Source organism: Pezoporus wallicus, unplaced genomic scaffold, assembly GCF_028554395.1.
Source record: "Pezoporus wallicus isolate ANWC-B61680 ecotype Strahan unplaced genomic scaffold, APGP_CSIRO_Pwel_v1 contig_2384, whole genome shotgun sequence".
In the NCBI taxonomy this organism is placed as follows: domain Eukaryota; kingdom Metazoa; phylum Chordata; class Aves; order Psittaciformes; family Psittacidae; genus Pezoporus; species Pezoporus wallicus.
Window position 1 is genome coordinate 8,679,314 of NW_026640488.1, and position 12,366 is coordinate 8,691,679.

Consider the following 12,366-nt stretch of genomic DNA (forward strand, 5'->3'; position numbering starts at 1 on the left):
TATCATTGTTACTGATTTGTTGTTGGGTTTGGGTTTGGTTTGGTTTTTTTTAACATTATTATATTTTTGAAAGTGTGAAATCACAAGAAACACAAAGTGAGTTAAACTTCTGATGCTTAAGACTGCACAGCAGCAGAGCGTGGAATTAAACCCAGGCACTCCACATGGTCTTCAATCAAACAAACCGGGATTCGGTATTTTTCCCACCTCTTACACAATTCCTTTCTCTAATGCCTGAAACGTGACTTCTAGGGAACTGCTGCCAGTGACTTTATGCTGAGTTTAGCTTCAGTTACTGTATCCTTCCTTCAGCTGCAACGGTGGGTGAGTGAAGCGGGACCTACCCTTGTTCTCTAATACCAGGTTATGCAATCAGATTAAGGAGCCATCTGCAGCACAAACCAAAACTGCGCTATAATCGCGTTCCCGGCTCACGCAGAACTTTGGCTTACGCAGGATCTGTGTCTCCTCGAATCACTCACCGCCCTCCCCACTACTCCTCTCCTCCTCCTGCAAGCTGGAAACGCAGGCCAAGCGATACGGTCAAATATTTCAGTGATTAAATCATTACGCTTCGAGTACGGTCAGCTCGGATGCCGCTTCTGAGATTTAAGGGAGTATTTGCGGCCGTTCAAAAGGAAAGCAAAACCTCACCCTTTACTGCGTCTGCTTTGAAGGCGCTGGAAGAAAGAGAGAAGGTCAGCTTGCTGCTTCTGCCGCTCTGCTGTCGACAGCTGAATCGTTACATGGTTTAATGCCAATGCATCTCGCATCGTAGTTTTTGTACTCTCAAAACAGAAAATAGTTGCTTTTATCAAGTGTTTTCACACTGTTTTAGCTAGCCGTGTGCACAGCAGGGTCTTGGTTCACTCGTAGCGAAAACGATTCTGCATTCATAGTCTTTTCTGTTGTTAAAAGTCACCTTTATTAACAAAAAGCTCTTTTAAATGACAAAAGTGTGAACTCGCAAGTCCTCTTTGTTTTCAGAGATCTTTACCAAAGGAACGCCAGGCGGACCCCTTGCGTGTGGTTTAAAAACAGATGTAACAAAGGCCGGAGCTCAGGCTGCTCTCGACTCAGAGCGGCAATCGGGGGCTGCGACCAGGCTCCCAGGGAGCTGCCCGTGACAGCGGGATCGGCGCGGCGGCACCCGGGGCAACCCGGCAACGGTTGAAAAAGTGTAAAAGAAAGGAGGCGGCGAGGCAAGAAGGGACGACAAGAAATTAATCCCCAACTTGTAGAAAACCCTGGACAAGTGGCCCGGGTGGCGGAAACACCGGAGCTGGAGTTAGCGCCGAGGGAGGCAGCGAGGAGCACCGCCAGAGTCCGGGCAAGGGGAAGCGCGGCAGCCCGATGCGCCCTTGGCGGAGGCACGTTTACGCGCTCGGCGGTGCGGACGACAGCGCCGGTTCCTGCCCGGCCTCTGCCTTCCGCCCGGCGCCTTTCTCGCCTTCCCGCCTCCGGCCGGGATGAGCTCTCCGCATGGCTGCCTTTCAAATCCCAACGGCCGCGCCGCTAGGGAGGAGCGACAAGGGGGGGAATAAGGGGAAGAGAATGAACGGGGCCTTTTAAAAAGTGGGCTGAGCAGCTGCCACCCCTCCGCACGGCGGGGCACAGGGTGCGCAGCGCGGGGCAGGACGGAGAGGAGCAAGCAGCTGCCACCGGGGCGGGACTGCCCCGCCAGCCCGAGCACCGCAAAGCGGCACGGCGAGACCCCAGCACTGCGCGGCGCGCCCCCTGCACTCCCGCCCGCCCGCCCGCCCGCCCGCCCGCGCTCCCGCCGGCGTCGCGCAGCAGCTCGGGAGCGGTAGTTCTCCCACCGCGGCGAACGCGGAGGGGTCGGTGGGGCAGGACTGCATTTCCCGTGGCGCCCCGCGGCGGGGAGCCGGCATGCGCGGCGGGCGGGGCGGGGCGGAGCGGCGGGCAGGTTGCTGTTGTTACATAGGAAACAGCTGAAGAGTCTCCACATGACAGAGGGGGAAGGAGGAAGTGGGGTGACCCGCGGGGCGCCGCTGCCGCTCCGGTAGCTGTGGGGTTCGGGCAGCGCAGCAGACGGGGATAGCCCTTCCCGCGACGTGCGGGCTGGCCGCCCTCGGGGGCGGGTTTGCAACCCGGTGCCGCCGCTGAGAGGAGGCGGGCGAGCGGGTAGAGAGCGGGAGAGCGCTTCCCCGGGCCGCGGCGTCTCACCGGGGAAGTTCGGCGCGGGGCGGGATCCTGCCTCTTTCCCTTCGGCTTCCCGCCGCAGCGGCGGTGGCGCCAGGCATGAACGGCTTCCCCCCCGAGGAGGTGACCCAGCGCGGGGCGGACCCTGCCGCAGCCGCCGCGGTGGTGGGCAGTGCGGGTTCCGCCGTTGAGGTGCCGCCGCCGCCGCCAGCGCCGCCGGGGCTGGGTCCGGCCGTAGCAGCCGCCGCGGGCTTGGTGGGCGCCGGGGGTGCGGGCGGCCCCGGGGCAGGGCAGCTGTGCTGCCTGCGGGAGGAGGGGGAGCGGTGCGGCCGCGCCGCCGGCAACGCCAGCTTCAGCAAGCGGATCCAGAAGAGCATCTCGCAGAAGAAGGTGAAGATCGAGCTGGACAAGAGCGTAAGTCCGGGCAGGGGAGGATGCCACGCACAGGGGCCGGGGCTGCGGCGGGGCAGGCGGACAAAAGCGGCCAGTGGGTCTCGGCGGTGCGTGCTTGGGCAGCGGCGGCGGGTCCGACCCCAGTCCCCGCTCCCTCCGGCCGGGTACTCCCATGCCTCAGTTGGTTTGGGGGATTTTAATAAAGTTTAGGTTTGGTTTTGTTTTGGTTTTTGGCGGCGGGGAAGCGTTGTTTCCGCTTTCGCCCCTTTTTCCGTAGCACGGTGGAGTTTGGCTAGTGCTGCAGAAGCGCGGCCTGAAAGTGCTCTTCCTCGGCAGGAGGAGCAGGGGGAAAGCCCTGGCCCCTCCTGCGTGCTCCTGGGGTCTCCTTCCAGCTCCCAGGAGCGGGGGGCACGGGCTGCGCTTCCCCCGCGCAGCTGGAGCGGGAAGCAGCGTGGCTGGGCAGCGCCCCGCCTCCCCAGAGTGGAGCCCGCATGGCTCCCGCCGCGCTAGTTTGTGTCTGTTTCTGGCGAGCGCAGCGCTCGGCTGCTCCGCCTCGTGTTGCAATGTTGCACGTCTCCCTTTGCCACTGTATCTTCCGCTCGGCAGCCATCAGGCGCAGCGCGGCTCGGCACGGGAGCGGGGACAGCCCCGTTTCAGAGGTGTGCTTCTCTGGCCCCGTACCACAGTTTTTTTTCCGGCGCGGGGGCAAGGTTGCTTAAAATGCGCGGTAGCGGACGTGAGTACTCCGCGCGTCGGCCAGCGGAACCCCCGCAGCTGCCCCACCCCGGGCCGGGAGTTCCTCGCTCCGCAGGCGCGATCCCTAAGCGGGGTCCGTACTTTCTTTGCCGTGAAATTCGGTGTTGGTACCTGCTGAAGATCTCTCCAGTGTGTGCAGACCCCCACAGACGGAAACTGATAAAGAAAAGGGAAAAATACCCAAAGAAGTGTTGCTTGACATGCCCTAGGTAGTGGAAGTGAAACAAGAGGTGGGAGGCTATAGATGGGAAATGGGAGCCGGCATTTTGCCCTCCAAAGAACACCTGAAAGCTTGTTTTGTGTTTGCTTCCCGATCCCCGAGTTGGGGTGCATGGCTGGAGGGAGGGTGGTACGCGTATGTGTCTGCAGCCTGTTACTGCTGAACCCGTAGATTGCAGGACTCGGCTTCCCTTGGCCAAGCCGGTGGCAGCGAGCTGCAGCACAGCACATTGTTGAGCAGAACCCGGTAGAAAACCTTTCTCAACGCAGTTAATGTGGCTGCGGTTGCTGAAGGGTTGTTTCTGTATGTGCGTTTATATTGTCAGTGGGAGATTCTGACGTGAGTTTGACTGAAAGACGCCGAATTACTCTTCCAGGCAAGACATCTGTATATTTGTGACTTCCACAAAAACTTAATTCAGAGTGTGAGAAATAGAAGAAAGAGGAAAGGCAGCGATGATGATGGTGACTCACCCGTGCAAGACATCGACACTCCAGAGGTAGCTAAGTAGTTGTTTGGTTTGGTGTTTATTTTTTCCTAACTGTCCTGTTAAGCTTGTTGTTAATGACTACCAAGTCCACACAGACACCACTTTCTTACGCTATTTTGGAGCATGTGGGAAAGATTCTTGATTCACTCTTAATAGAACAGAATCTTACAGTATATTTTCTGTATTAATTGTGCATAGTAGAATGAACAAGAGTCTGTCTGTGATTTTTTTGTCTGCTCCCTCTCTCACAAAACAGCTGTTTCCAGCTTGCTTTTTGGTGCTCTCCAGAGTGGTGCTTTGCCACATAACAGCAAACTGTCTTCGCAGGAGTTGACAATTTGAAGGGAATTGCACATGGGGCTTGGGATATTGTCTGTGCCCCATCCCTCTGATCCTTTACTCTGTGCTCAGTGTGTTGGAGATGGCTCTTGCAGTTATTCTGTTGCCTTAGTCACCTTACACACAGTTTAACAATGGTAGTCTGTGTTTTGACCCTGTTGTTGGGGGAAGAGACATTCAGGGAGTTGTGCTATACAAGAAGATGGTGTTTTTCCCACCTGATTTCTCTGCTGCAGACCAGTGAAACTTCACCCGTTAAAAAAAGTTTTAAACCTTTCTCAGAGCACAGTAGGAGAGACTGCGCCAAAGGCTCCCTTTTTTTTTCCCCTCTCCATGTGCTCTGGATTATTTCTGCTACAGCCTGGTTTAGCAGGTGCTCTTCAGTGTGGTAATTCTGAGCAGAGGCTGTCATGCCTACCTGTTCCTTTCTGAGAGGGATTTTTAAAGCATTCAAACATTGCTCCGTAAGTGTTAATTTAATGGAATCCTTATGGTCAGTATCTGTAGTTAGCAGCATCGTAAGTGGTGAAATTTTGTATAGGAATCTGTGTCTAAAAGCACGTGGCTCCAGTCCGAAGGCTCTAGCTAAGAGGATTTTCGGGGATTGGGAGTAGTTTGATGTTGGGCTGTGTTGTTTGTCTGTTAAATATCTGGGACTGCATCTTTGAGAGTTGTCTGAAGCTAATGCTGTGTGTGACTTCAGGTAGCTCTCTGGCACAGTGGTAATCGCAGCTCTCTTGCAAGCCTGTTTTCTTTTCTCATGAAAGAATTATTAAACATGTCACAACTGATAGATATCTCTAGGACAAGAAAGCAAGCTTTTTCTATTAATGGCACTACTGAGCGAAATTAAACTGCCTGGGAAGTATTTTTGAGGAGTTTCAGCTGGCCATTTGGATAAGGGCAGTATGTTCATCCCACATTATTACTGCATGCATTAAGTGCCCATTGGCCCTCAATCTTCTTTATTTTCAATTGCTATCCAGTCTACTAAGGAAAAAGTAAAAATACCGTTCTTCTGAAGACTTGTAAAGCGTTCTTGTTTCCATCTTGGTTGTGACCATCATTACCTGTTAGAAGTGGCTCCTACAGGAGGCGAAGAGGCTTCTGCAGTACTGGTACCTTCTGCGACTTGATGGAAAGCTGCCAGTACTCCTCTGTGTGATGCTCTGGGGTGTGGATTCCGCACTGTGACTTGGGAAGTGGAATTTGTGCCATGTAAGCTTTAGAACACCAAAAGATACCTACCCATCCTCTGTCATGGAAGGCTGCATCACATAAAGTCTGGCCAGATTACCAAGTATGCAGTAGCACTGCTTTTCTTGAAGTGTTCTGTCGTGAGACTGCTAAATGAATTTAAAGCAAAAGCAATCTTTAATGCAGTGAGTTTGGAGAATGCTATTGTAATTGCCACTGATCTAGCAGACTTTCTCATTCAGCCTGCTTTCTCAGCTTACTTTGCCTCTCAGTCATCTGGTTAAGCTCTCTTCCATTGTCAAGGAAGGTGGGAGGAAGGTAAGCTGTTGCTGGGAGAAGTGACTGTTGGTCAGAGTTCATGGGATTCAAAACTGGCAGAGGACTGGGTTAAGGTTGTGTGTTTGTATCCCTAAGAGGACCTTGTGCAATTCTCTCAACTATCCACTCGTGCTGAAAAACAGTTTGGCTAGTTACACCCATGCACATAACTTCTGCATTGTGCTTATATAGCAGGAGTATGTTTGGAGAGCAAGAGCAGCTGTTTTCTTCTTTCACCTCAAGCCAAGAAAAACTTTGCACTCTAGACTTTTTCCTGATTCTAATACATGCTCTTTTGTGGTGTGGATGTGCCATATCTTGCATGGAACTTGTGTAAAAAATAAAAAAAAAATCACAATATAGGGCCCTCCTTTGAAACAGCGTCTTCATAGATGCTGTATGAAAGCTCTTACTGGGCCTTGTGTTGTCATGCTTGAACTGGGGAACAAATGGAAAACCCAGTGAATTCTGAATACTGTCCACAGCTAAAGGGTGGCAGAGCCATGCTTGGTAATGATAAAATGCTCTTAAACTGAGCTGGGGTGTTTTCCTTTCTGCTGGAAGGTATAGGGTGAAGGGTTTTTTTTGTCAAAATGAGGTCTGCTGGGCTGACTGTTTTCACTTGTGTGTCTGTGAGATTCCAAAATGTTTTTGAGAGGCAAACTATTAATGATTGAATCATTTTCAGTTGCATTAGATTTCCTCCCCTTCCACCTCCTTTTCTTCTAGGTTGATTTATATCAGTTACAAGTAAACACACTTCGAAGGTATAAAAGACACTTCAAGCTACAGACCAGACCAGGACTTAACAAAGCACAGCTTGTTGAAGTACGTATGAGCGTTTGCTCCATAATAGAAAATGCAACTTGCCATAGCATGTGGTTTTCTATACAATGTGATAGTTGCATAAAGAGCATGTGTAGTCTGGCTTTTAGGAGAACAAAAGGGAACTGCTTATCTACTTTCCTTTACTGCCCACAGCTCCTGAGCCAAGTAAATCAAAAGTAAAAGTTCTTTCCAGAGGCAGGACTCTTCCGATAGGAGTATGTGCTGCTTAAAAAAATGAGGCGTTGAGTTAGAGCAGTAAGATGATCTGCATGTCTCTGAATATCATAGAATCATGCATTTACAGTCTGTGCATCAGTCACACCTTCACCTGAAGTGTCCTGCTGAAAGAACTAGAAACTGAGGGGTGGTAGCGAAGTTCTAGAAAGGTTCAGAGTTTGCTTTAGAAAGTTAGTTACTGCAAGCATGTTCTTCTGTATATGTAAAGTACGTAAACCTGAAAAAAAACAGGGTTCTACTGATAATTAATTCTGTTGATTAAAATCACTGGGATCTGCCATCAGAAAAATGGAACTTTATGAAATTAAGGATTTTTATTAATATTCCTAAAAGTGCTGGAGCTGTGTGCGTACAGCTGTACATAAGCATCTTTGCAGCTTAAAAGTATATTTTTAAGGAATTCTGCGCTACAAAGATGCAGTTACAGCATGCTGATGTAAATATGTGGGAGAACTGGTGTCTTGGTTTAAGCCATGGCAGCTGGTTATCTTCTTAAAAGGGAGGTATAGCTACTGTTTTTTCACTTATGTGCAGAGATACTCAGTTATACTCCAGTGCAGATATTTTGTTGGTCTGTCCCTTAATTTGTGTGGATTAAAGGCGAGATTCTTAAATGTATGGGAGATCTCAAGGCTGAGCTGCTGCCACTATAAGAATGTGAAATCAGGCTTCTGTTTTCTTATCTGCAAGTTGAGGTACAGCTAGCTTTTGAGTTAGCAGTAATGTGATTTGAAAAAGCACAAGCTGTTTTTGTTCTGCACAACTGGCATTTTTTAAGTGTCTGCTTTAGGTATCTTCTAGATATTTGCATTGGGTTATTCTTACTGCATGGTGTGCACCAGCAAAGCTGCTTCTGTCATGTGCTTGGTTTGACTGACATGCAGGCCTTTGTGAACATAAGTTGCAAAACTTGTGTAGTTTACAGTACATGTGATTCCTCGTAACCTGTCCTTACATACGATAGACACTCCTCTGGCTGTTACTTAAAGTTCACTTCAAAGGACTCTGTCACTCTGTCAAACTACTTCTTTGTGATGTTCTTTTTTTTTTCTTTTTTTTTTTAGGAAGATGGGGTTTAAAAAGCTTCCTAACTTGCTAATTAGACTAACCTTTTATACCTATATAGCTAGTAGTATATAGTGGTAGTTAAATGAGCAATTCCATGTTTCTTGCTTGCTAATTGCAGTCTAACAAAACATTCTGCCAAAAGCCAGAGAATAGACTTGGGCAAGTATAATATTTTGCATGGTTTGTGTTAGAGCTGATGTTCATTGTGGTGAAGGGAAAGACTTCTGGAATGGAGTAACAAAAAAATGATTCAAAAACTGTTTAGAGATCATCATATTTTAGTGTTCCAGTGTAGTGAATTTTCAGTGATAGTATTTTGAAGATTCTTGAATTGTTGTGGATGTTTCTGTCTGTGACTTGATACAGACATACCCTCATGTCCCCCCCAGCCTGAGTGATGAGCAGTAGCCTCCCATTTCTGTGCTGTCGTTTTGTTGATATTCTGCAGTTATTAGTTGCTTTATAGTTTTTTAGTTAAACTGCACCAATGTAATGATACTCCTATGCTTGTTTTGAGAGTTCCATCCCCCTTAATTTGGAAATGGGGGGGATATACAATTTGCTATATTTAGTTCATAGTTCTCAATAAAATGGTTCCTATTTATCTTTTTTATTACTGTTAAAGTCTTTTGAAGAGAGGTAGCTTTTTTAAAGCTGCTTGATTAATCTTTTAAAGCTTAATGTCCTCAATTTCAGTCTGAAACTTTGGTTACTGCATATAGGAGTTGTTATTTAATTTCCTTGCATTCTTCCTTTGTAGATAATTGGCTGCCACTTTAGGACAATTCCAGTGAATGAAAAGGACACCTTAACATATTTCATCTACTCGGTGAAGAATGAAAAGAACAAGCCAGATCTAAAGATGGATAGTGGGGTTCATTAGACGGAAAAGGTTGGGACTGAGACTCAGGCTGCAAATCAAAAGACTGAGGTTTTGTTGATACGCAGAAGCTTTCTTTGTAACTTTTTCTCCCCAGAGACTTTGTCTCTGTTTTATTTTTCATAACCCTGCTGATTTGTTTGAAAACCATCACTTATGAAACAAATTTCCTCAGCAAAAGTATTTTAAATAAATATCACTGATACTGTTGCTTGAGTGGGTGTGTCTGTAACTTACTGAGTTACTTGTACCTAATAGTTATGCTTTGACTAACTATGTAATAATATTAAAATATTTTTCAATTAAAGTGTGCCAAGAATATATTTATGAATGTACTTCAAGTTCTCATGGTGCAATGCCTTTAAAAAAAACCCAAAGCTGTGGCAGACTTGGCAATAGGTTCCTTTTCCTAAGGTGAAAGGCTTTAAATGACAGTCCCAGTTGTTAGCTGGGCAGAAATAGTTGAATGACATTTTATTTTTCCCCTTGAAACAGGAATTGATGGGGGATTTTCTGGTGTGTGTATTCATCTTGTCACTGCTGGGATATGTGCTTCGAAGCACTGAGACCTTCCTGCTCCTATATTAAAATGGGGAAAAAAAAAAGCAGCTCTCAAATTTCAAAGCTATAAGTAGGATGAAAAGACTGCTGCAGCTTACTGTGCTGAGAAATCCTTCCACTCGGTAAGAAATCCTTTAGCTGCTGACTTCTCCATTTGTCTACATAGGCTGCTGCTCAGAACTTAATTGGAGAATGGAAGACGGAGTCTGTGCTGGGTCAATATAGTATCTTTTAATAGGCATGCTGCTTCTTTTTCATTGCATGCATTAGCTCAGGCCTGTTAAAAATATAAAAACAAAAATCCCCAAACAAAACTTATGATAACACATATGAGAAATATCCAGCAATACTTTTGCTTTTAACTGAGTATCTTAGTAAAGTCTGTTGTTGAACATGATATTATGAATGACTTTTTATTGTCATTTAACTGTTGTGCCAGTCTAAATGTGTGATGTATGGAATATGATTTTTCTTCTTTAAATGACACATAAATTGAAAACGTGGAAGGGAAACAGTTCTTAAAGCAGAAGAGAACACAGCTTCAGCTTTTTCAGTTAGCATTTGTTGCAACTCTTAGCCATAATCTAATGTTGAAAAGGTTTTTCTTAATTTGGGGAAAAATGAGAAAGCCGTATTTCTGTGGTTTAATTTGCTCAATGTTAATATTATGCATTTTTTGAAAACTACTCTTTTGCTAGCATCACTGTAACTAAGATGCTGCAGTTTGCTTTTTCTGACCTGTGACAGTTGCATTGAACTGAATGATGATAAACCATAAAACCTAACCTTAAACTGGCTGCCTTCCCAGTAGCTCTCAGTGGCCTTATTTCTTTCACTTGCAGTGTCTTATATATTTCTACAATAAAGTTCTGCAGTGTTGGCTGCAGTTCAAGACAGTTAGTGATACCTAGGTAGTAACAGCTAAAATTGGTATTCCTTTGAAGAGCTGTTTTAGTGCCCATTTCACTAGAGAGACTGTGAAGTTTGCTAAATATCTGCACAAATTCAGCTTGTCACATTTAAAGTATAAACAGCCAGGGGAGCCTGGCCATGCATAGGGCATCCAAAGGACAAGAGCTTTTTCTCTTGAGTGCCTGGCCGGGGTGAGTGTTCTCACCTAGGCCTGGCAGGACACATAGAACCTTTGGGAGGAGGGAGAGAAACAAAAGCAAGTTTCTATGGGACATCAGTCTTAAGGTAGTACCCTAAAGTGACCATATCCTGCTATATGTGGAAAGCAGCAGAATTTTGCTCCAGTGGATTATGGATTTTCCAGGAGTGGTGGAAGGAAAGTGACTGAGAACCACCTACTAACTTTATCACCCAGATTTGCATCTGCCTTATTTTTTTTGCTACTGCTGCTTTGAAAAGCTGTGAATGCCAGGCGTACATTACATGATTCATGCAGATAGTAGATGGCACAACCAATAGAAGTTATGTGCCCTTGTTACTGCTAGATGGTTATAGAGGACTTCACGCAAGAGCAGATACCATGTGTTTCTTTAGCAGAGCACTGACTTTGGATATTTTGACTGTGGGTTGTCAGATTTATGGGTTTTTTTTTTACCCTTAATTTGGTAGGGAGCCTAAAAGGCTTGAGAATAATTACACAAACCAGGCTTAAAAAGCCTGGTGACACAAACTGTTTTAAGAGTTAGTAGCCTAAAAATTACTTGGCAAAAATAGTACGCACAGATTTACTTGAAACATTTATTATTAGCTATGTATAATCACCTCCCTCCCTCACCATCCAACCCTGGTTTACTAACAGAGGAAGAAAAACAGTCATTGTGATATTTCATACTGCATGTGAAATAAGTCTGATAAGCTGGTGGTAGCAGGTTTTGTGGTGTAATGGTTCAAGATTATTAGATAAATAGTACACTTTTTGACTGGAAAAGGCTAAATAGTTACTTCAGTACTACACACCTTCCGTATGACTTGATAGCCAAAGAGGTTTTGTATGTAAAGCAATAAGCCGGGTTTACTGCCTATAAGCCTGCTTTGTTCAAGTGGTTTTCCTTAAACTTACAAAAGGACACAAATTTTTAGCTGTTTTTCTCTTGTACTGCAGTTGGTGTTGGCAGGCGTTGAGAGGTGACTATCTACAGCCTAGATCATGATAACTCTTAAACATTAAGATGATTGCTTACCTCTTTGTCTTCTCTTCCGTAGTTATTGCCTTACAGGGCTAGCCCCAAAATAAAAACCCAGCATTAAAACTTAATTGTGGAGTACTGTATTTCAAACAAGGCTTGATTAAAAAAGCTGCTTAAGTGTGGATTTTTATGTTGCCTTAACAGACTAAATTAGTCCTGTCTTCTTTAGAGGTCTTTCTGGAGATACATATATATATATATATATATATATATATATATATATATATATATATATATATATATATATATATATATATATATATATATATATATATATATATATATATATATATATATGCTATTGTAAGTGTCCTAGAATTTTAATGCTCAATGTTAAGCAATTTAAGGTTTTACAGAGTGCATAGTTAATGCAGGTGACCACTTACACATATAAATCTGCTTTAGTGTACTAGTAATGTGCATTTTGCCTGCTTCCCTCCACACCTTCACCCCATGGAATTTTTAAATGTTAAATTTTGCCTTTTGTAGGTGCATGTAATTTTAAGATGTTCAGATAGACTGTGGGAGCCTGTCTGCAGAAGTGCCAGCGACGGACTAGTTTCAGCTTAAAGCAGCATTAAGTGTGTGATGGCAAAGCTGTACAGCAGTGAGTTGCTACAAGAGTCACCTTTCTAATGACATGAAGGCTTAGGCTTGAAGTTTCTTCATCCAGACTTGTTGAGAATGTTGGGCTGAGTAACAAGAGTTAGGCTTTTTGCTGCAGGGTGAATATTAGAAAGCATTATGAGCTTGTACA

General features: G+C 45.7%; 1 protein-coding gene across 1 annotated transcript; it reads left to right on the top strand.

Moving 5' to 3' along the window:
• Window positions 1-1,930: 1,930 nt before the first annotated feature.
• Window positions 1,931-9,196, top strand: SAP30 (Sin3A associated protein 30). Its single transcript, XM_057419137.1, has 4 exons — window positions 1,931-2,577; window positions 3,909-4,031; window positions 6,606-6,704; window positions 8,770-9,196. Exons 1-4 carry the CDS (start codon window positions 2,263-2,265, stop codon window positions 8,890-8,892), a joined length of 660 nt encoding a protein of 219 aa, XP_057275120.1. The 5' UTR covers window positions 1,931-2,262; the 3' UTR covers window positions 8,893-9,196.
• The last annotated feature ends 3,170 nt before the right edge of the window (window positions 9,197-12,366 follow it).